Below are 25,859 nucleotides of genomic sequence, written 5' to 3'. Positions count from 1 at the left end.
GTGCTTACCATTTGAGTACCAGTCTCCAAGTAATAACAACTCAGCTCCTTACCACAGTCCCCAGACATCTGATAAATGTTGCACACCAGTTGCCAAATAAAACAGAAAGCATTGTTTTTGTCTCCTCAGCAGCGGATAAGGGCTTTTGGAAGGCAGATATACGTAATGACAGCTCCATAATTGCCTCTTTAGTCTGGAGTCCTTTTCTTATCTGTTCCCCACGCTGCCTTCTGCTGCCTGACTGAGTGCCCCGATCTCGGCCGCAAACATGTTTGTTTCACAGATTCAAGCACTTTGACTGATGGTCAAAGGAGTGCATTCATTCTTGTTATGAGCAAAAATGCATGTGCGGAGAAAAGTTATCTAAAAAATCATTGTTAGTAAGTGTTCCCCATTAGGGTTGGGGAACTGGAGAATGTTGATTTCTGACCAGTTGATATTGAAAGTCCCTCTATGTTCAGACAGAACACTATGACATACAAAAAATGCTTGACTACTACAAATGGAGTAATGTTTAATTCCTAAGTCCTTTTTTGTCACTACAGCACTCTTGAAATTATTAAAACCATTCTACTTGAGCACCAATTTGACAATGTTCCCTAAATAAATGGCGCAAGTGTTGCCAATGACACAAATATACACATTTTTGTGTCATTGGGAACAATTGGAATATTGGGAATATAGTACAGTATAGTATAGCATAGTAATATAGTGTCATAAACTCACGGCTTTACTAATCTCTGTGGATGATTGAGACAACTAAAGATAATATACAGAATTCTTGACAATTTTATTTCACTTAAACTGTTAATGGCTATGGGAAATAAAAGGAAAAAAGCACAATCAATTTAATCTTGGTCTTTTTGTAATATTATTTTTAAAACCCCACTTTAAGACTACAGTTTGTGTTTGTTGAATATTTTGAGGCGTCACTATATTTATTTGTGAAGAATAGAGGAGTCAAAATCATTCAAAACAAACAAATCGATCAATATCGTAATCATTTTTGTATGCACAGTGACTCAGTGTCAAAAATATCCAAATATCTATGTATTTTTTGGTTGAAATGGAACTGATTATGTTAAATGTGTATTGTATTGTATTAAAATGATCAGAGGCCATTGAGTTGAAATATGGAAAACATTATAATAGGGGTAAAAGTATTGTTGTACACAAAATGTCCATATTGTATCACATCTTTATAAAATTTTGATCTACATACCTGTTGAATATCACTTGGGATTCAAAATTTGGCAGGATTTGCCATGAATCGTTTCACGGACTAAATTCATACGAGAGTGTGTTGAATTTTTATAATCATATTTGTTGTAATTAGCTTTAATATTTTTTAAAATGTTTTTCAAACTGTATTTGTCTTTCTTTTTTGAAGTATTCATACATATTTCTATTATGTTAGCTTGTCCAGCTTCTATGTATGGAAACAACTGTAGTCAGCTATGCCAGTGCTTTGGAGACCACGAGGAGTGCCATCCAGTTACGGGAAATTGTAGTTGTTTACCTGGTTACTATGGAGCAAGCTGCAAGTTACGTAAGTAGTAGAATGATACCTTATTTCTCCCTGAGTAATGAAATGCAATGTGCCAAAAAAATCTCAGCTTTAAGTATATTCTATTTCCATACATTGGGAGAAAATCCTAGGACCCTTTGCTCACATACCATGTTTTTAAACCTCCATCTACACAATATATGACTAGTTAAGATAAGTCGCAATGTTCATCACTCTCAAATTGAGTTTTTAATATTATTTTGGGTTTTATCTCTTCAGGGTGTCGCTCAGGAACCTATGGCCCAAACTGTAAGTCACGATGCAGTTGTCTCAATGGTGGCCGTTGTGACTTCAGGACAGGGACTTGCTACTGTCCACCAGGCTTCATTGGAGCAGACTGCAGCTCCCGTACGTTTGTGATCTCAACTCCTTTTTTGTGTGTGTATTGTCGCTTTCCAACCACCCATCCATTACAGAGGTATATCGAGATACGAGCTTAATGCGTTCCGGGACTGAGCTCGTATGTCGATTTTCTCGTAATTCAAACGAACGTTTCCCATAGAAATGAACTAAAAACAAATTAACCCCACCCTGATTTTTAGACGCAACCTACCGAGGGTTGTTTGCTTTTGTAATGGCCTTCAAAATATTCCGAAAATGAGGCACACAAATGTCCTCACAATAGGATAACGTATGACCGCTTGCCAAAGAGAAGTAGTATATATGTAAACAAAAAGTAAACAAATGTGTTTCAAAAGTTTTCTAAGGATAAAATAATATTTGGGAATGATCACAACTATTATTTCTCTCAATCCATTTTTACATTATCATGTCTTTAATTCCTTCTTTCTTTCCCTACAGGCTGCCCAATTGGGTACTATGGCAAAGATTGTGCTAAACTGTGTTCATGTGGGGAAGGCAGCCAGTGCCATCCAGCAAATGGAAGATGTATTTGTGCAATTGGAAGAATGGGACAGTCCTGTCAAGGTATGATAGTCATCAATGATAACAAAACATATACACTTTTTTGATAAATACTAAATCTATCAATGTTGGAATCCACCGAATTATCATGATTTTATATCGGAAATATTAATAATAATGATACCTTTTATTTTTCTGCATACAAGGACATGGTGCAAAATTTCAAATTAAAAACTGAGAAAGAACACATTGATAACAACAAGGAAAAGCTGATAAAATGGTCTTAGCCTAAAGAGGCAATTTTTGCATGTTGGTTTTCATATATGGAAAAGAGTTGAAGTAAGTTCTGGGGAGAAGAGCACCTCAAAGCTTAGCTCCACATGGTGGTGACACAGACTGAGGGGTCATAGGGGTGAATGTTGGATCTAATGGAGGAGGAGGAAAAAAATCTTTTGTAATTGTGGAGAAAAACAAATGCAACAAACAACAAAAACAACAACAAAAGGCCTATATTTCCCAGGAATAGACGATGTAGGTTTTGCTATAGAATACATATAAGTCATCACTTTAATAGTTATTTTATTTAAGGATTTTTATTCCTTAACAAAAGAATAAAGCAGAACAAAGTCAGAAGGCTACGATGTTTAACTGTATGAACAGGACAATGACTACTAGTTGGAAAAAATATCTGCACAATGTGGAGAGACCCAAAAGGTAAGACAGGCTTCATCTTTCTCTCAGATGAACAGAGGAAGAGAGTGACCTATTGAATTGGTATAGTAACTATGTATAACGAGAGTATACATTACTTTATTTTTATTAGATATTTACTTACATTACATGATTTATTTTAGCTTGATTATAGTGTTTTTGAGTCTGTCAGCATTCATGCCCCAGGGTGTGTGCATAACTAACGTCACAGTCATGCCATAATAGCCTGGCATTCATATTTAGTTTTAAATCATGTAAAAATAGGAGACCTTGAAAAGTGACTGCAGACGGGGAATCCCCCTCCCAGCATAACTCAGCTACGATGGATGCCCATCTAAAAAAAAATGAAAAAAATAGTTTTTCTGGTGTGATGAACGTCGGAAAAAATATTCCGAATGAAAAAGAATTTTTTCATAGTAGATGTTGTATTTCTCTATCCTCCTAAAAGTTTACCTCATCATGAATGCCAATCTCTTGCTGACCTTAAACTTGAATATTTTATCAGTCTCTTCAGTGAAAATACTTTTTGATTAACATATTCCAGTGTTGGGCCTCTAATGGTTCAGACAGTTTTTCCTGGGAAAAATAAGCCAATCTGGTTCATCAGCATTGAAGCAAATTGTAAACGGGGGGGTTTCCAGTCCAAGATGGACTTATTACTCACTTCTTTATCTTTTTACATGTACTGTATGTGTATATATTCACCAACTCCTAATGTCTGCTGTTAAATGTTTACAGAGACCTAAAAGTAGCTAATTTTCTGTGTTCCATGTCACTTGATTTGGCAAGGAAACAAATAAATACAGCGAGAAATCAAAGACCTCTTCCTCGTGCTTTCCCCAAAGTAAATTGCCCAGAGAAACATGATTATTCTTTATATCAGTGCCAATTTAGACTACTGTGCCTCTCTTTAATGACCTGTTGATTAAATAAACAACATGTTTGTCTTTGAGTGCTTGCAGAAGGGCTTCATTTGGTTCACCCGTTGGTGTAACCTCATTCTCTGATTGGTCTTGATGCCCTCATTCCTATTGCCAAATGTCAATTCATGCAAGAAAACAAATCAATTTGTAATTGTTTTTAGTTGGTTGGTCAATAAACAGAGTACCCATTTTTCACGAACACGATGCGCAGCAAGCATCGCCTAGCACGGGGATCGGCAACCCAAAATGTTGAAAGAGCCATATTAGACAAAAATAAAAATGTCTGTCGTAGCAAAAAATATTAAAAGCCTTATACAGACGCTCCCCTACTTACGAACGAGTCACCTTCCGAGCGATTGTTCGTAAGTTGCTTCAGTGCTATATTTTGTATTATAATTTATGTCCTTTTCATTGTTTTATCGTTTTGGTGTCCTCTTACTGTCATTGTAGTTCTGATCGACTTCAGTTTTTTTCTGCTATTGCATTGCTCCAATGCAGGGGTGTCAGACTCCGGTTGGTTCGCGGGCCGCTTTAACGTCAACCTGATTTCATGTGGGCCGGACCATTTTAGATATAATATTTAGATTTTTTTTAAATGGATTAAAAGAACTGGATTAAAAGCCCTGGATATTCAGTTTTTTATAGATCTAAAACAATGTTTATTTTAACTTTTTTTAATATATTTTTAGATTTTACAGGGATGATTTTTTAACTAAAAACAGAAAAAATGAATCAAAAAATTAAAATTATTGATTTAAAAGGGGGGAAATCAGGAAATTTAATACACATCTATACTCTTCATTTTAATTTGATCCTAACACAGAAAGTTGGCACTCATGATTTACTTTCCCGGGCCACACAAAATGAAGCGGCGGGCCAGATTTGGCCCCCGGGCCGCCACTTTGACACTTGTGCTCTAACTAAAAGCCTTATACAAGCCTTGTAATGAAGGCATGTGCTCTAATGTGTTCTGATTTCTGTCGCAATCTCCTGCTGCTTTCTCAACATTTCTTCAGTCTGTCCCAGCGGGCGTTACGGCCTTCAATGCCGCTACACATGCAGATGTCAAAACAGTGGTCAGTGCGATCCAATAGATGGCAAATGCAACTGTGGCCTTGGCTGGACCGGACCTGACTGTGATACAGGTTAGGGTTGCACAAATAAACAGATCACCAGGAATTACAGATATTTATTCCTTAGTATATCATGCTACCTAAAACACAGAATTACTTCAAGTCAAAAGGCATGTATTCCATGTATTTGAATGAAAGACTCCAGTAAGTTTTCATATCCATTTTTTTGTGAAGCATGTTCTCTGGGAAAATATGGTGAAAATTGCTCTCAAGACTGCCCTTGCCTTAATGGTGGAATATGTGACCGCTTTATTGGCACCTGTAACTGTACAGCTGGGTACTATGGCCACTCCTGTCAACACAGTATGTAAAATCATATTATACAAAGATTTCGCCTATTTTTCCATCATCACAATATTTGAAAAAATGATTTTCTCGGCTAACACCTGATCGAAAATGTATTATATAGGTAAATTGCTTTCTTATGCTTCCAGGATGCCCACGTGGATATTTTGGCATCAACTGTGCCTTTAGTTGTGATTGTCTCACCGGGCAGACCTGCAATTTCGAAACAGGACAATGTCTGTGTCCATCAGGCTACTATGGGTCTAAGTGTCAAAACCGTAAGTACATATTTGAAAGTCCATGGTTCAAAACCTTTAATGAAGCAGATCAGTAAAGAATTGAATTGGATGTCTTTATTTTCATTACAATGAGATTTAAAGCGTCACCATATAGTGCACACATAAATTAGGTGTCATAAAAAAATTATATACTAAAAAAATGAATTGAGGTTAAAAAAAAAGAGTGACTAAAGTAGTTAGCAGCACGTAATCGAGGTAGCTATGGTGTTTGCATGCAAGTATCAAAGGGCAAGATAAAAAATTGCAGTGCTAAGACTGAAGTCTGAGAACATTCGTTATTGATATGCATTGATATAGACGAAATGTATGGTCCAGTTTTAAAATAGAATGCCTCGTAATGAAATCTAATAACCAGGTCAAACAATCATCAATGGGATCATCAGAAAAAGCTCCAAATAATATTACATGCTACAAAATTGTCTTGGTTTTGCTTTTGTGCTACATCCCATTGGAACTAAATTAAAACATCTTGTATCCTTGTACATCAGTCAAGGTGTAAAGATTTATATCAGGTACAGTCTGCATCTCATTGACATAGCACTACAAACATCATTAATAATAAATATTAACTATTGCATATAATATAATGAATAAATACTGAATAATAACATGTACCTGTGAATAGTTCCCTCTTTGATACGCTTTCGATTGCTGTAAAGAAATAACACTTAGTCTGTGTAATGCTAATTAGATGTGCGCAAGCAGGTATGATATAGTTTTAAAATGTCTGTAGGGTTCTATTGAGCCGAACGGCAGGTTTAGAGGAAAGTGGGAGATTAGACAGACTGTTTATTTGATGACACGTGTGTTTTCCTACCACTTAATGCATTTCTCTTCCATCGTTGTGACCTCCTGCTTGCTTGCCAGGATCTCACACACAGTGTGAAGGCTTAAATGGGCTCTCCAGTCACAGCTGGAGGTACAACAAGCATAGAGAAATTTCTGGTTCTACCTGTTTAAGTATCAAAATGTCTTCTTGTGATCTCTGATATCAGCAATAAGCACAACAACAAAACTAAAATCTTTAAGAAAAAATATTTGTCATTATAATACAATGGGGATTTCTGCCACATCATGCATCCAATTATTACACTTAAGTAAAATACTACAATGCTCAAACTTAAATTTTGCCTCTCGTGTTTTTATGTCGCAATGACTAATGGGAAAAAAACACTGAAAAAATGCAACGCTCCGCCCAGTGCTCGTAGAGACATTACACGAGGGATTTGCGGGGAGAGAGACAGTGCCCATGATGTTCTTATGAGCAGCCCCTCGCGTCCGCTGTCTGCTCGTGTATCAAAAATAGTCCCGTATCTCATGATAAATATTTGCTCAAAATTTTACTCGTATGTCGGGGCACTCGTATGTCGAGGTACCACTGTAATGGAATTCATCAGGCTTCGTGTAGAAGGCGTTTTTAAATATTTTGATAATGATGACTCAAATTCTTAATTTGGAGGACCTATGTACCTCATAAAGAACTGATAAAGCTGAGTGAGAAATCTTGGCAGACTTTCAAAAGTAATCCTGACTTCGCAACCTTAACTGTCGTCATGTGTAATGTTTGGATGACTTTTTAGATGGATTTTATCAAATTAATAGTGGGTCGTTGGACGAATGGTTATAGCGTTGGCCTCACAGTTCTAGGACCTTCCTGTGTGCAGTTTGCATGTTCTCCCAGGGCTTGGGTTGGTTTTCTCCGGGTACTCCGCTTTCCTCCCACGTCCCAAAAAAATGCAAATTGGCCCTAGGTTTAAGTGTGAGCGTGAATGATTGTCCTTCCCTCAACTCTGAACATGAATCATTTTTTCTGTGCTTCTTAGGCTGTGAAGCTGGCAAGTTTGGCTCTATGTGTGAAATGTCATGTGACTGTTCAGGTGGCTCATGTGACCCAGCCACTGGACGTTGCCTCTGTCCTCCGGGAAAGACTGGACAGATGTGTGAAAAAGGTAGATTTGCTCCGACTAAAGACACAGTGCAGACATCTAGAAAATCTCCAATGTACTTTTTTTCCTGCCATGAAGAACAACCTTTCATCAATATTCCTGTCGTTTCTCTGTCTCAGACTGCAGTGGGGATCGGTTTGGCCCGGACTGTGCTCTCTCTTGTCAGTGTTCTCACGGGGCCCGCTGTAATGGGTTGACTGGACGCTGTCAGTGCCCACTCACCTGGCTAGGCCCCACCTGTAGTGAAGGTAGCATATGCAAACCTAAACATACACATCAGTCCTCCCTGGCTCGCTCTGTCTCTCTCAATAGTTGCTTGTTTCTCCTGACAGTTATTTTAACGTGCACACAGCATGAAGTCAAACTGGAGTCTGTCTTTATTTTACATCCTCAAAGACAGGCTCACTAGAACATTTGCTTTTGATTTTAAAGATTTGCTTATTTCTTATTTCCCTTTCAGGGCTGCGTCATCCAACACGAGGTCAGCTGAACATTTCTGTGTCCCAGAAAAAGAGAAGAGCAGGTAGTAAAAGTGTGTAAAGGCGGAAATGAAGTCATGTGTATTTGTCAGAAAGTTCTATTCCATTACGGAGCCTGGAGCTCCAGACAATCAACCAATAGGATTGATCCGTGAGCCGGCCTCAGAGAATAACAAACTGTTTCCTCTGTAGAACTCTTTTGGTGTAGATAAAACCTTATAAGGGGGATATCTATAAAATTAATGAAAGTATAAAGTAATTGAATGAATACATGTGTTTGATAGAACATGTGACCATCATGCTCTATCATTTGTTCATGCTGTACTATATTTATGTATTTCAGCAACTATGCCCCTAGGTCCGTATTGACTTAACATCTAGTCTAGAGAAAAAAACTGCAGTTGATAGCTCATCTAAAGACAAGTATTGATACTTAGTAATCTGTTATGTATGTTTCAAACGGCACTGCCTTGTTTTTGTGCTTCTAATACTCAGGTTACCTAAATGAATTAAACAATAGCAGTACTCTGTATTTAATTTGTGCAAACTTCATTTCATCCATCAATCTAATTGTCTGGTTCATTTTTTCTGAAATTGTTCTGCTGTGCCTTGTTTAGTGAATTACAGTTTATCCCAGCTTTTCATTTCATATTCATTTATTTTGATTGTTTTGAATTTCCAAATTGAACTGTTGCGATTCTGAACACATCAGAGGCTCCCTTGTTGTAAATGTTTGATAAATGCCAAATATTGCAGGCAAAAGGTGTTCCCGTGGCGGCTCATTCTAATGTGTTAAAGTGATTCACAAGCTGGTACAGAGGTCATTGTAAATGATAAATTTGCCTGCTGTAAATATTTGTCCAAAGCAGGCTGTAGTATTAATGTTGCCTTACAAATGTATTTGTGTAACGTGGGTGACTTATGTCAGTGTTCTGCTTTCTGTGCCTTTTGCCAAGTCCTATGTTGGTGGTGCTACATTGTGTTTGCATAAAATGTATTCATCTGTCAATTGTGAATACCTGCTTTTTATCTATCAATCGTGTGCATTGGCATGCAGTGTTGTGTGCAATGGATTTGTGAGAGCGGGTAGAGATAGGACATTTTTCAAGAGCACTGGAGCATTTCCTTTGCTATCGACCAAAGGTGGTTGTGGTCTGGCGGCGGCAGGCAGGTGGCTTGGCCGAATGTGCACACCTCCCAGCATCCCCAGGGTGACTGATGGGGGAACAACCCAGCAGTGGCGGATGGAAATCACCACCCATCCTCCCTCTGGTGTTTGTGATGGATAGACGAGGGGCTGCTCCAGCTCAGCCTGTGTTGTGACAGGGTGCAGATGTACTTCAATAATGTTTATCGGTGAGGCCTTCATCTTCAGATGACACACACCTGTTTCTAGTCAAACAAGTACAGAAAGGCTATTCATCCACTAAACTCTGGGTGGCCACTGTATCACTGTATATTGCACAGCTACCCAACTAAGCTTCAAATACATATATATATATATATATATATATATATATATATATATATATATATATATATATATATATATGTATATATGTATATATATATATATATATGAATTTGAAGCTTAGTTATATATATATATATATATATATATATATATATATATATGTATGTATATATATATATATGTATATATATATATATATATATATATATATATATATATATATATACATTTATACATATATATACATATATACATATATATGTGTGTATGTGTTCATATAATGTTTTGTTGTGTTATGCTACAAGTTCAAACTAATGGCTCCACATGACACTTCTGAAAAACAAAACGCCACCAGAGTGCGCTCATGCTATCTTCCATTAAAGCCGCAGGTCCAGGACGCAGGTGGCAATTAGGTAAAACGTCTCCATGAAAAAAATACTAAGCAAACCCACCTTCAAAATTGGTTTGAAATCAATATTTTACCCCCTCAGTCCTGACATTTTTTAAACCCTTGCAGAATGTGTGGTTGATCACCTGAGAATGGGCTGAAATGGTCAGGAGGGTTTTATTGTAAACCCATTTAACATTATGGTGCTGCAATTTAATGCGCTACCTTAGAAATATATATTTTATAGATCTTGCTGACCTGAAAAAATTCTATACTGCATATGTATAATTTGGAACTTTTTAAATATAAATTGTAATGACTTAATACTTTATTTTTTCATTTAAAATACAAATTATACTGACTATTTATGTTTTCAACACTGATGTCTTATTTATATTTATTTAAATTTTTTAACCTATTGAACTAATTCTCCCTACGTCACGTTCTATACTGAATCCAAGATTTTAGACTAAAATGTAAATTACACCAATGTTGAACTGTTCTGTTCACAAAAGCCGGAAAGTGTTTTTAAGTTCCATTGATGTCATATGCGCAATTACAAAAGGGTAAAGCAATTCTTCCAATTAACTTGTACCCATTTAAAAATTAAAATAAAACATGTAACAGTATTGTAAATGTGCGCTTTAGAGTTATACAATGTTAAACTATAGCAATAACGTCAATCTTTTTCAAATACTGATTTTTTTTGTGGTACTGTACTTTTATCAATGCTCTTGTTTGGGGGTATTATGCTGTGGATAAGTGCTTTCTATTATTTTTTTTCTTTTCATCTAAACGTTTGATAGAGGACATTAGCAAATTGTTTAATGTCATATGCAGTGTGTCTAGATGGAGACAAAAAAATGCAGTTAGGAACAGATGAAATAGCCCCATAAAAGTTAAGATCAAATCATGGCTACTTTTTCTTTGTAATTAGCCATACACCACTGTTTGCGTGGAGATTTTATCACTTACCAGCATTTGTCGCACGTACTGGATATCATTTCTAACCCTTTGCTGGATATCCCAAAAGGCCAGTTTTAAACACCGGCTGAGATAACAGAGACGCTTCAATCTTTTTCACTTAGTGTTATTGTACTTGATGTTTTTTTTGTACTCTACTTGTAGATACAATACTGTTGCCTTAGGGCTTAGGCCCTTAGGCTGTGCATGAGTGTTTTTAAAATAATTTTTCCATCTAAACATGTAAGTTAATTGTGCTGGAGGACATTAGGAAATTGTTTAATGTCATCCAGTGTGTCTAGCTGGAGACAGAAAAGGCTGTAAGGAACAGATGAAATAGCCCATAAAAGTTAAGATCAAATAATGGGTACTTTTTCCTTGTAATTAGGCATACACTACTGATTGCGTGAAGATTTTATCACTTAGTGGCCTTTGCCGCACGTACTGGATATCATTTCTAACACTGTGTGCAAAAGTAGATATCCCAAAAGGTGAGGTTGAAAAAGCATTTTCTATGATTGCTTCTTAAAAGAATACATTTTTATCTTTTTCAAAGTTAAAATGTCAAACTGGCAAATGAAATGTGTATTATACAAGTCTCCCAATGCATTGATTAAGTAATAGTGTGTGTAATGTGCTGCAGCTGAGATGTATTACAAAATATATACTACTTCTTTTCACATTTCTAAGACACTAGTTTTCACGTTTCCTGCCACTTCCAAATAAGTATACTAATTCTCCTTAAGAAACACAGTTTGGTTTTAATTTTTATTTTCAACTGTAAAGAGCACACCAATCTTTTCTCCAATCTGGTATTTATGCAGGTGTTTATTGTTTTTGCAGAAACCTCAAAGGTTAAACTGTCTTGAATTGGTTAGAACAAAAACCTGCACCCATAACGGCCCTTGAGAACCGGTTTTCCCACCCCTGTACTCCAAGCCTACGGGCAATGATAGGTTCTCAATTAATTATTTAGCCCTGATATAAAAAGACAAATTTTTCTGAGACATTTAAGTATCCGTACAATTTATTTAACAACTTTCATTGTAATCCCTCCAAATAAATGCAGTTAGGATTCAAGGTGTGGGGTGAGCGAATGGAGATGGACTTTTGCGCAGGGAAACAGGCTGACACAAGAACGGAGGTGCACTAAAGTCTTCTTTAAATAACATAAACTCATTTGCAAACCAAACCTTCTTACAAAAAACTGTAAAAAATGTAATGTCACAACAAAAGTAGAAAATCCAAATTTACAGGAGGAAACAAAGATCATGGGGAGATTATGGTGATAATGAACAGAGCCGACAAGGGGGAGACAATGACGAAGGGTTTAAATAGACAGACAGGGGTTGATAAGACAATAAGGAACAGGTGGGTAACACGAGAGTAGAATAGTGAGAGACACAAGGGGCAGGCAACAGCGGGTGAAATCAATGGGTAATCGCACGGGAGACAACGGGGAAAAGCCAAGAAAAAAAACAGCTAGTGTACACACCCCAAACGACATAAGCAGTGACTTGTCAAACCCTCATCATGTTATGAGGACACGTTTTAGCAGTGGCGGGCCGTGAATTTCAAACCGACGCCTTCAGTGCTATGTATGAATCAATCCAACCCTGAAAACCTATTTTATGGCTATAAAACCTTTACTGCAGCTACAGCTGCGACACATATAAAAAAGCATCAATAATAAACTCATACAATTGAAATATTATTTAGGAATATAGCCATATTTTACTCACCAAAAATCCTTTTTATATGTACACAAAATCCATCCTCCTTTTCTATCGCCATCAAAGCTAATGCTGCAAGTCAAGCCTGTCCTGTCGTATTTCTGCCATAAGTTTTTATTTGATTGAGTGCTGAAAATGTTTGTTCCCAGTTGTGAGAGGCTTGCTTGCTTCGGAGTTGTCCGACCTTTCTTAATGATGGCCAGCTTTTCTTGAAAAGTCTGTATTGAAAATGGCTTTGACAGTAAATCTGCTGACAAATCCATTTCTTCTCCTTCAGCCATTGAGGGTTGACAAAACCGCCATTAAATCAACACAACAATATATTTGCTTGTGCAGCTCGCTCCAGATACAGTTTGGTAGCTCTGGCTAGTCCACTCTATCACTAGCCAATCATAGTTGGTGAAACCGAAGACCTATCCCTACGCCTGCGAGATGGCAATGACGTATCCCTACGCCTGCTAGAAGGCATTGACGTATCCCTACGCCTGCTAGAAGGCATTGCTGTCGTCAACTCGATATCTGGTTGGTTAGAGCAACAGTTTTATCGACGCTTGTTTTATGCAGCAGAGCCTGCAGAGCTGATTGTGAAGGCCTCGAGGCAGATTTCTGAGACATCTATAAGTAGGAGACAGAATGTCTTCTCGATATTTGGTTAGATGCCAACGTAAAATGGACGTTGCATCAATACCCTCTAACTTGAGGATTGTAGCTGGATGAACCCTATCAATGTGAGCGCGGGCGCTGGATCTCCGTTATTGTTTACTTCCGTATTTCACCCCGCCAACACTGTTTTGTCCAATAATTGAACAATGCTTGTACTTTCATAGGTTTGTCGACAAATCCTAGATCGCTTGGAAAAATTGCAGTGTATAAAGGAACCGCGCAAAAGAATCCAGACCAAAGAAAGTGAACTATGGATATTCACATTCTTACATCTCATTCAGGGCAGGTGTGAAAGATGAGCATATAGACCAGGACAGAATGCAAAAAAACAATCTGGACCTGCTTTAAATGTCATAAAATTAAGGAACAAACCACTCTAACAAGCTCTAATGAACTAATCACACTAATGAATCAAGAGGTAGTGCAAAACACGGGTCCAACTGGCTGATTGGCCTACACCAAAATGCAGGGCAGCCTTTTTTTTACTCTGTACTTTGAAACACTTTAATGAGTGTGCAGTGAACACAACGTGTTTCAAGAGTACAACATGTACCCTCAGGTTTTTTTCCCCAGCAGCTGTGGGTGGTTATTGAATTGAATTGACCATTTTTATTATAATTATAAGTATAATTAGATTTAAAGGTTTCACCACGTAGTGCACAAATAACATATACACAAATAGCAAACAACATAAAGGCGGCCTGGTGCTGTGGGTTAGCGCGTCTGCCTCACAGCTCTGGGGTCCTGAGTTCAAATCCACGTCGGTCCACCTGTGTGGAGTTTGCATGTTCTCCCCGGGCCTGCGTGGGTTTCCCCTGGGTACTCAGGTTTCCTCCCACATTCCAAAAACATGCCTGGTGGGCTGATTGGACACTCTAAATTGTCCCTAGGAATGGGTGTGAGTTTGCATGGTCTCCTTGATTGCCCTGCGATCAGCTGGCCACCGATTCAGGATGTCCCCCGCCTCTGGCCCCGGAGTCAGTTGGGATAGGCTCCAGCACCCCCCGCTTCCCTAATGAGGATAAAGTGGTTCAGAAAATGAGATGAGACGCCAATCGTTTTTTGCTACTTAGTCAAATGTTGCTATCACTTTTTCATTATAGTTGTGTACATCTAATCGCACTAACATTACGAAGTTAGTAAATCTTTCTTTATGGGAAGCATATTTTGATGTTTAAATCGAGCCTATCAAATAATGTTTCCATTACTCAGTGCATTAATAGATCGATGATATTTGACTCAATATCACTGTGGCATCAATCCTAGCTAGTTTCAATGAGTTATTTTTTGGTGGTATTATCGGTGGCATTTTGATTGTTCCACTGCACCCTATGAAAACGTGTTGAGTATTAGAGTCACCGATGTTTGAGACCTCCTCAATCGGAGCAATAAATTATGGCTGTAACACAGATGACGTGAGCACAAATGCGCAGAACGTCTAGGCACCAAATCTGATGGGTAGCAAAATCTGATAGAACGGCGGTAATACTACCTAAAACCTTGAAGTTCTCAAATGCAGTCCATAAACAGAGCAGCTGGGGAAACAAACGCTTTACACTAGCATTCTTGGGCTTTTACCAATGACCATTTGATAATAGTACAGACCCTCCCCTACTTACGAACGCAATTGGTTCCGAGCGATTGTTCATAAGTTGAATTTGTTTGTAAGTTGATTCAGTGCTATATATTGTATTATAATTTATGTTTAAGGCCGATATAAGTATATTGAAGGTTTATATAAGTGCATTTGTATGTTTAAGGCTTGTATAAGTAACACGCATTGGTTTGTACTGAAAAAAAAAACATTTAATAAAATGGAGAGAATATGTACAGTACTGTAGAGAGAGAGAGAGATTTATGTATTAGAAACTGGCCAAAAGAAGCGACCTAATGACGATTGCACAGTTTTCTTCTTTTTTTCATCATAAATGATGCGGTAGCACTGTATGGCATCATTCAATTGATTTGCAAACTTTGTGCAACGTTCAATATTTGGGTCCTGCTGCTCGATCTTTCTGTTTATAAATGGTACTGACGGTCGAACGATTCAATGCCCGTGAAACGCTCACCACTCTCACGCGCATCAAGCTTCGTTATTATTGCCACTCGTTTCAAATGAAATGGCTTGCCTCTTCCTTGCAACTCCCTCAATAGAAGCCTTTAGCTTTTTACCAACCATATTCAATATTGGATGCATGAGATATTTAATGATACAAATGAAAAAGGTTCTTTGCACACTGGAGATACATTCACGCACTTTCGCATTGCAACGAAGAAGAAGGTAGATGCTGGGTGAGCTGAGCTCTCACAGCGCCAGGCGTCGGTATTAGCGGCGGAAAGAAGTCCTACTCCGAAAAAGGCGCGAAATACAAAATTGGACTTGCGAACATTTTTGGACTTAAATGCAATTTGCAGACATGTTCGTATGTACCGTTGTTCGTAAGTTGAATGTTCGTAAGTAGGGGAGCGTCTGTATATAGTAAGGCTTTTTTCTTTAAAAATCGACATAGTATAGTAAGGCTAAGAAAGTCGGAGAATAAATCTGACTTCTGATTCTTCTCCTAGTTATTGCTGTGGTCCAGTGGCAAAAATATTGGTTCAGAACTTGAGGTGGGAATCAGGAGTGAGTTCAATTCCACTCTTTGCAATTCACAAATTGTTTATTGAGGTAATGAAAAGGATAAATATAACTTCCAATCACTTCATTTCAGAAGTCACTGTGGTCCAGTTGCAAGGACAAACGGTCAGAACTTCTGGTGGACTCAAGTTCAAATCAGGAGTAAGTTCAGTTCCACTCGGAAATTCTCAAATTGTTTATTGAGGTAATGAAAAGGATAGATATAACTTCCAATCACATCATTTCAGAAGTCACTGTGGTCGAGTGGCAAAGACAATGGGTCAGAACTCAGGTGGACTCAAGTTGAAATCAGGACTGAGTTCAATTCCTCTCTTTGCAATTCTCAAATTGTTTATTTAGGTAATGAAAAGGATAGATGTAACTTCCAATCACATCATTTCAGAAGTCACCGTGGTCCAGTAGCAAAGACAATGGGTCAGAACTTCAGGTGGACTCAAGTTCAAATCAGGAATGAGTTCAATTCCACTCTTTGCAATTCTCAAATTGTTTATTGAGGTAATGAAAAGGATAAATATAACTTCCAATCACTTCATTTCAGAAGTCACTGTGGTCCAGTTGCAAAGACAAACGGTCAGAACTTCTGGTGGACTCAAGTTCAAATCAGGAGTGAGTTCAGTTCCACTTGGCAATTCTCAAATTGTTTATTGAGGTAATGAAAAGGATAGATATAACTTCCAATCACATCATTTCAGAAGTCACTGTGGTCCAGTGGCAAAGACAATGGGTCAGAACTTCAGGTGGACTCAAGTTCAAATCAGGAATGAGTTCAAGTCCTCTCTTTGCAATTCTCAAATTGTTTATTGAGGTAATGAAAAGGATAGATATAACTTCCAATCACATCGTTTCAGAAGTCACTGTGGTCCAGTGGCAAAGACAATGGGTCAGAACTCCGATGGACTCAAATCAGGAATGAGTTCAATTCCTCTCTTTGCAATTCTCAAATTGTTTATTTAGGTAATGAAAAGGATAGATATAACTTCCAATCACATCATTTCAGAAGTCACTGTGGTCCAGTGGCAAAGACAATGGGTCAGAACTTCAGGTGGACTCAAGTTCAAATCAGGAATGAGTTCAATTCCTCTCTTTGCAATTCTCAAATTGTTTATTTAGGTAATGAAAAGGATAAATATAACTTCCAATCATGTATAGGCGGGCCGCCTCGTGGTGTAGTGGGTCAGTCACCTGCCTGCGACATGGGTGTCGAGGGTTCACGTCCCGGTGTCGCCAGTCAACAACTGTATGGTGTCGGCAGTCAGCCGAAGGCTGACTGTCGAACACCACCAGGAACCCCCCCCTCCCAACTGTCTTCCGGTCAGCCGAAGGCTGACCGGAAATATTGTTTTGCTGAAAAAAATGACTAAGTCTTTATTTGAATGAAAAAAGGATTACCCATTTACTGAACTACTAGTGTAGTGATTAGTCAAACGAGAGCAGGATTCGAACCCCATTTCCCACATGGCAGTCAAATCCACTAACTTGAGGTCTGTCTGACCCATTGTCTTTGCCACTGGACCACAGTGACTTCTGAAATGAGGTGATTGGAAGTTATATTTATCATTTTCATTACCTCAATAAACAATTTGAGATTTGCAAAGAGTGGACTTGAACTCACTCCAGATTTGAACTTGTGTCCAACTTCAATTTCAACCCATTGTTCTTGCCACTGGACCACAGTGACTTCTGAAATGAGGTGATTGGAAGTTATATTTATCATTTTCATCACCTCACTAAACAATTTGAGATTTGCAAAGAGTGGACTTGAACTCACTCCAGATTTGAACTTGTGTCCAACTTCAATATCAACCCATTGTTCTTGCCACTGGACCACAGTGACTTCTGAAATGAGGTGATTGGAAGTTATATTTATCATTTTCATCACCTCAATAAACAATTTGAGATTTGCAAAGAGTGGACTTGAACTCACTCCAGATTTGAACTTGTGTCCAACTTCAATTTCAACCCATTGTTCTTGCCACTGGACCACAGTGACTTCTGAAATGAGGTGATTGGAAGTTATATTTATCATTTTCATCACCTCAATAAACAATTTGAGATTTGCAAAGAGTGGACTTGAACTCACTCCAGATTCGAACTTGTGTCCAACTTCAATTTCAACCCATTGTTCTTGCCACTGGACCACAGTGACTTCTGAAATGAATTGATTGGAAGTTATATTTATCATTTTCATCACCTCAATAAACAATTTGAGATTTGCAAAGAGTGGACTTGAACTCACTCCAGATTTGAACTTGTGTCCAACTTCAATTTCAACCCATTGTTCTTGCCACTGGACCACAGTGACTTCTGAAATGAGGTGATTGGAAGTTATATTTATCATTTTCATCACCTCAATAAACAATTTGAGATTTGCAAAGAGTGGACTTGAACTCACTCCAGATTCGAACTTGTGTCCAACTTCAATTTCAACCCATTGTTCTTGCCACTGGACCACAGTGACTTCTGAAATGAATTGATTGGAAGTTATATTTATCATTTTCATCACCTCAATAAACAATTTGAGATTTGCAAAGAGTGGACTTGAACTCACTCCAGATTTGAACTTGTGTCCAACTTCAATTTCAACCCATTGTTCTTGCCACTGGACCACAGTGACTTCTGAAATGAATTGATTGGAAGTTATATTTATCATTTTCATCACCTCAATAAACAATTTGAGATTTGCAAAGAGTGGACTTGAACTCACTCCAGATTTGAACTTGTGTCCAACTTCAATTTCAACCCATTGTTCTTGCCACTGGACCACAGTGTATTCTGAAATGATGTGATTGGAAGTTATATTTATCCTTTTCATTACCTCAATAAACAATTTGAGAATTGCAAAGAGTGGAATCAAACTCACTTCTGATTTGAACTTGAGTCCACCTGAAATTCTGACCCTTTGTCTTTGCCACTGCACCACAGTAAAGTTGGAAGTTGTATTTATCCTTTTCATTACCTCAATAAACAATTTGAGAATTGCAACGAGTGTAATTGAACTCACTCCTGATTCCCGCCTCATGTTCTGACCCAATGATTTCGCCAGTGGACCACAGTAACAACTAGAAGGTGAAGAATCAGAAGTCAGATTTATTCTCCGACTCTCTTAGCCTTACTTGCTATGTCATTTTTAAAGAAAAAAAGCCTTACTATACTATGTCGTTTTTTAAGAAAAGAAGCCTTACTATACAATATCGTTTTTTAAGAAAAAAAGGCTTCCTCTACTATGTCGTTTTTCAAGAAAAAAAGCCATACTATACTATGTCGTTTTTTAGTGGGGAAAGCCATACTATACTATGTCGTTTTTTAGGGAAAAAGCCCTGACCCAATGATTTCGCCAGTGGACCACAGCAACAACTAGAAGGTGAAGAATCAGAAGTCAGATTTATTCTCCGACTCTCTTAGCCTTACTTGCTATGTCATTTTTTAAAGAAAAAAAGCCTTACTATACTATGTCGTTTTTTAAGAAAAGAAGCCTTACTATACAATATCGTTTTTTAAGAAAAAAAGGCTTCCTCTACTATGTCGTTTTTCAAGAAAAAAAGCCATGCTATACTATGTCGTTTTTTAAAGGAAAAAAGCCATACTATACTATGTCGTTTTTTAGGGGGGAAAGCCATACTATACTATGTCGTTTTTTAGGGAAAAAGCCTTCCTCTACTATGTCGTTTTTCAAGAAAAAAAGCCATGCTATACTATGTCGTTTTTTAGGGGGGGAAAGCCATACTATACTATGTCGTTTTTTTAAGAAAAAAAGCCTTACTATACTATGTCGTTTTTTAAGAAAAAAGCCATACTATACTATGTCGTTTTTTAGGGGGAAAAGCCATACTATACTATGTCGTTTTTTGGGGAAAAAGCCTTCCTCTACTATGTCGTTTTTCAAGAAAAAAAGCCACGCTATACTATGTTGTTTTTTTAGGGGAAAAAAGCCATACTATACTATGTCGTTTTTTTAGGAAAAAAAGCCTTACTATACTATGTCGTTTTTTAAGAAAAAAAGCCTTACTATACATGGTCTTTTTTAAACAAAAAAGCCTTACTATACATGGTCATTTTTTAAGAAAAAAGCCTTACTATACATGGTCTTTTTTGTAAATAAAAAGCCTTACTATACTATGTCGTTTTTAAAGACAAAAAAGCCTTACTATACTGTGTCGTTTTTAAAGAAAATAAGCCTTACTATACTATGTCGTCTTTAAAGAAAAAAGCCTATACTATGTCATTTTTTTAAGAAAAAAAGCCTTACTATACTATGTCGTCTTTTAAGAAAAACGCTTTACTGTACATGGTCGTTTTTTTTAAATAAAAAAGCCTTACTATACATGGTCATTTTTTAATAAAAACCCTTAATATACATGGTCATTTTTAAAGAAAAAAGCCTGACTATATATACATAGTATTTATTTTTCAAACAAATAAAAGCTTTACTTTACATAGACCACTTTTTTTTTAAAGAAAAAGCCTTACGATGTCCAGCCATTCAAGTCATTTTGCATGCCAGCTTTACGTTTGTACCAAATCTCGGGGTATTCTTTGCTCAGTTATGAAGCACGTCTAATAAGATGAATAAATATTTGACATTATCGTCGACAAGGAAAGAGTGTCGCCAAACTTTTGTCAAAACATATACAGACGCTCCCCTACTTACGAACGCAATTGGTTCCGAGCGATTGTTCATAAGTTGAATTTGTTTGTAAGTTGATTCAGTGCTATATTTTGTATTATAATTTATGTTTAAGGCCGATATAAGTATATTGAAGGTTTATATAAGTGCATTTGTATGTTTAAGGGTTGTATAAGTAACACGCATTGGTTTGTACTGAAAAAAAAAACATTTAATAAAATGTAGAGAATATGTACAGTACTGTAGAGAGAGAGAGAGAGATTTATGTATTAGAAACTGGCCAAAAGAAGCGACCTAATGACGATTGCAGTTTTCTTCTTTTTTTCATCATAAATGATGCGGTAGCACTGTATGGCATCATTCAATTGATTTGCAAACTTTGTGCAACGTTCAATATTTGGGTCCTGCTGCTCGATCTTTCTGTTTATAAATGGTACTGACGCTCGAACAATTCAATGCCCGTGAAACGCTCACCACTCTCACGCGCATCAAGCTTCGTTATTATTGCCACTCGTTTCAAATGAAATGGCTTGCCTCTTCCTTGCAACTCCCTCAATAGAAGCCTTTAACTTTTTACCAACCATATTCAATATTGGATGCATGAGATATTTAATGATACAAATAAAAAAAGGTTCTTTGCACACTGGAGATACATTCACGCACTTCCACATTGCAACGAAGAAGAAGGTAGATGCTGGGTGAGCTGAGCTCTCACAGCGCCAGGCGTCGGTATTAGCGGCGGAAAGAAGTACTACTCCGAAAAAGGCGCGAAATACAAAATTGGACTTTCGAACATTTTTGGACTTAAACGCAATTTGCAGACATGTTCGTATGTACCGTTGTTCGTAAGTTGAATGTTCGTAAGTAGGGGAGCGTCTGTACTGTGATTTTGATGAAAACAGAGGGGAAAAGCAGCTCAAAGTAGTAAATGAAAAATCTGGGATTTTATTGTCCAAACATGTATTTCTGAGAGCCCATCAATAACATCAACAAAAATAAATAAATGTACTTTAAGTTAATTTCAAACACCAACCATAAATTCCTCCTTTCTTTCAGTAAAGAGCCATGTCAGGAAAAAAAGATGAAGAATGTACATATTTGTATATTGAGTTTATTATATTAATTTACAACAGTCACCACACAAACCTACCGTGTTTTTCGTACTATAAGACACACTTTTTTTCATAGTTTGGCCGGGGGTGCGGCTTATACTCTGGTGCGACTTACGCGTGAACTTATTAACATTATGCTAGAGTTATCTGAATAACTCTTAATATGTTACATCATTACTGACATTACCAGGCATGTCATGTAACGTTAGTATACCTTACACTTATTCAGCTTGTTGTTCTCTATTTTATTTTTATTTTAAATTGCCTTTCAAAATGACATTTATCAAATAAATTTCCCCCAAAATGCGACTTATACTCCAGTGCGACTTATGTTTTTTTTTCTTCTTAATTATGCATTTTTTGGCTGGTGCGACCTATACTCAGGTGCGACTTACAGTCTAGAAAATACAATACTTTTGTTTTGTGTGCCAACAAGTGCCCCCAACTGTCTTTCCCACCACTTAGCCTATGCCCACTCTGAAATGGTTTCCCTGGCGCTTGAGTCATCATGTTTGCCAAGTCAATCAGCGTGAGAGCTGCCAACTGAGGTGGCCCCTCCCTCTGGGGCATGATGTATGTTTCACTTACATGCCACACAGTGATATCTGACTGGACCAACAGCAGATGAACAGATGAGAAAGCATGGAAAGGGATGGGGTTGGTTTTGGAGTTAAACCACAGCCTGAATAATGGATTTGAACATGAGGGTGTGCCAGATGTCCTATTAGCTGAGTGGCTTCGAGTCACTGGACTACTTACATTGTGCCCACCTGTCTAGAAATACCACCTCCGATAGGCATATGATGTTTGGGATTGAGACTTATGTGCTCTCATAGATTTAAACACACAATACTGTGTAAATTGGGATGGCACTGGGTTTGATGAGAAACTCACTTAGGAGTGCCAATAAACCAACCTAATGAAAAAAGGAAGTTATGTGCTAAACACAATTAATTAAAAGTAAAAAAAAATATTTTCAAACTCAATACATTAAACATGTATTACTCGTCAGACAAAAAAATACAGGGGTCAGGCTATATATATTAAATGGAAATATACAGAACTTGCCCACACCCACGCATACTAATTGCAATACACTTTCAACTAGTTGGAATGTTTAATCACTTGGAGGCGGCTTGTTAGCCGAGTGGTTAGCTCGTTGGCCTCACAGTTCTGCGGTTGATGGTTTGATCCCAGGTCGGTCCTCACTGTGTGGAGATTGCATGTTCCCCCGGCTTTCCGTGGTTTTTTTTCTCCGGGTACTCCGGTTTCCTCCCTCAGCCCAAAAACATGCAGGCTATGCTGGTTGATACCTATAAATTGCCCCTAAGTATGAGCATAAGCGTGAATGGTTGTCCGTCTTCTTGAACCTCAATAGGAACTCTGAAAGATCTCCAGAAATGAGAAGAAACTCCCATGAAGTAAAACACAGACAGAAAAAAAATAAAATCGGATTCACATTCAAACAGGCCTTAATTGGTCAACGCTAGAACAGGTGGCAAAAGTCCCACTCAGGAACATTGTCATGGTCACTCCATTATGAAGCTGGCATGCATCACCACTGCAGATGACCTCATCAAAGCTGTATGACCCACGCCGACCTCATCAACAATGCCTGACCCCCCTGATCTCATCAAAGATGGGCACCCCGTGAGGCTCAGAGGGGTGATGACAGCCCCTAAGAAAACTCATCATGCATTAGGATACAAGAACACTGTAAATATGGGGAGTCAGCGCCACTTAGATATCGAGACCTTCATGCCCAATTTACCCCACCGCGCTCCGTCCTTTATGTAGTAACCCTGCGGACAATGGAGCCGCAAACCTTCACGGCCACAATGTCCGCCCACGTCGGCTGGCAGCAGTGACAGAAAAGGGGGGCGAGGCAGCTGGACGCACTGGATGGGTCGCTCATTGAGCATTTGAGCGATGAGCCAGGTCATCACATCTACCCACCTCATCCATCATGCCCCACAAACAGACCCAAATAAAGACGACACATTCCTGCCTTCGCTCCCACTACCACATTCAAACCCAGTGGCGGTCCGTGCATTTCACACCAAAGCCTTCAGTAGTGCTACGTCTGAATATATCCAACCCTCAGGAACTGTTTTATGGTTATAAAACCTTCACTGCAGCTATAGATACGACACGGGAAAAAAACATCAATAATAACCTGGGCGGGCTGCGGATGAGTGGATAGCACGTCGGCCTCACAGTGGGGGACCTGGGTTCACATCCAGCTCGGTCCAAATGTGTGGAGTTTGCATGTTCTCCCGAGGCCTGCATGAGTTTTCTCTGGGTGCTCCGGTTTCCTCCCACATTCCAAAGACGTGAAGGGTAGGCTGATTGGGCACTCTAAATTGCCCCTAGGTATGAGTGTGAGCGTGAATGGTTGTTTGTCTCCTTGTGCCCTGCGATCGGCTGGCCACCAATTCAGGGTGACACTTATTCAGCCTGTTGTTCTCTATTTTATTTTTATTTTAAATTTCCTTTCAAGATGACGTATGTTTTTGGTGTTGGATTTTATCAAATAAATTTCCCCCAAAAATGTGACTTATAATCCAGTGCGTTTTATATGTTTTTTCCCTTCTTAATTATGCATTTTTTTTGGCTGGTGCGACTTATAGTCCAGAAAATATGGTAGTTTTATTTTGTGTGCCAACAAGTGCCGTCAACTGTCTTTCCCACCACTTAGCATATGCCCACTCTGAAATGGTTTCCCTGGCGCTTGAGTCATCATGTTTGCAAAGTCAATCAGCCTCTGGCCCGAAGTCAGCTGGGATAGGCTCCAGCACCCTCCGCGACCTTATTAAGGATAAAGCAAAATGAATGAATGAACTCTACTATAGTTCACTCATTCAGTGAGGGATGCAATAGTTACTAAATCATCCCTGTTTGAGTTTAAAGATGCATTAGAGTTTCTTTGTAGTATAGCATCAAGACCACAAAAATCACGACTATTCTACGTCATCTTGAAAACATGGACATTGAGTTGGGCGGACAAACCACCTCGTGGAGCGTGGTAAGCAAGCCACCATCTTTTCCACATTCAATATGGCGGGACAACATGGGCGTGGTTACGCCTATTGTCGACGCAGCTGCGTAAATTAAGCACATGCGCAGTATCTCCTCCTTTCGAACAGCATTTTCTATCCTGGCAGACGACAAGCAAGACGAGGTAAGGTGTGGAACAATTTACTCGCTTAAGTGCATTTCTATCCTGCTACCGCTAGATTTTTTAGGAATCAATTGAGCCAAAAACACCAACAAATCTGTTAGTTTAATGCCAGGTTGAACACACCGTCGACAATTTAAGTTTGGGCTCCTTTTCCCCACCGGCTGTGTGCTCCATGTGACTAGTTATCTTAGCATTAACGGCACGACGACGCTTCTCATTTGACTTAAAAAGTATGTTGTCCGGTTTCTCTCCAAAGGTCCAAGCCCAGGGTAAAGGTATATATCAATGGTTCTTAACCTGGGTTCAGTGGAGCCTCTGCCACGGAGGTCAAGACGCATCGATTCATCATGTCTATTCACGATAACATGCCCCACTTGACCATTGCTGGCTGCAGATGATCACGTGACATTGCTTGGGCAATCAGTGCTGCGAGGAATTTATCTTGAATTAGAAAAAAAAATCAGTTTATTTCACATTAAAGTAGGGTTCGGTAGGTCCCACAAGGTTAAGAACCACAGGAGCTTGCTATTAAAAATCAACACCAGATCAGTTAGTGTTTTCAATCGATATTTGATTGTATCATAATGAAAAACAAGCTAATTGAGCAAAGCATTGAACGCTGACATTGAATTGTTACATGGAGAGAGAAAAAAGAAACTAGTATTTAAAAAACGACTCACTTTGCTGACAAACAGCTCGATATGGCTCTACACCTTACCTTACCCGTTTTGGCCACATTCTCGATACATTCCAGTAGACTGGGCTCGATGAGGAACTGAAACACACAATCTTATGATTTCTATTCAAACATAAAGAGCTATAGGTAACGCAATGTAGCCAATTTGTTTGCAAACATTTTTCTGTCTGCAACCACGT

General features: G+C 38.4%; 1 protein-coding gene across 1 annotated transcript in view; it reads left to right on the top strand.

The window, feature by feature from the left end:
* The window catches only part of egfem1 (EGF-like and EMI domain containing 1), a 47,241-nt gene extending 38,087 nt beyond the window's left edge, over positions 1–9,154 (top strand). Inside the window, exons 23-31 of the mRNA XM_077611257.1 lie at positions 1,418–1,549; positions 1,787–1,915; positions 2,369–2,494; positions 5,082–5,210; positions 5,373–5,501; positions 5,633–5,761; positions 7,606–7,731; positions 7,848–7,976; positions 8,189–9,154. Of these exons, the coding sequence (XP_077467383.1) occupies positions 1,418–1,549; positions 1,787–1,915; positions 2,369–2,494; positions 5,082–5,210; positions 5,373–5,501; positions 5,633–5,761; positions 7,606–7,731; positions 7,848–7,976; positions 8,189–8,268 (1,109 nt within the window). The 3' untranslated portion in view covers positions 8,269–9,154. The remainder of the gene's footprint in view (positions 1–1,417; positions 1,550–1,786; positions 1,916–2,368; positions 2,495–5,081; positions 5,211–5,372; positions 5,502–5,632; positions 5,762–7,605; positions 7,732–7,847; positions 7,977–8,188) is intronic.
* Positions 9,155–25,859: the final 16,705 nt, after the last annotated feature.

This window comes from Stigmatopora argus, chromosome 10, assembly GCF_051989625.1.
Source record: "Stigmatopora argus isolate UIUO_Sarg chromosome 10, RoL_Sarg_1.0, whole genome shotgun sequence".
NCBI classification, from domain to species: Eukaryota; Metazoa; Chordata; class Actinopteri; order Syngnathiformes; family Syngnathidae; genus Stigmatopora; species Stigmatopora argus.
Note: the sequence above shows the minus strand (reverse complement) of the source record. Positions and strands in the feature narration are given on the sequence as shown.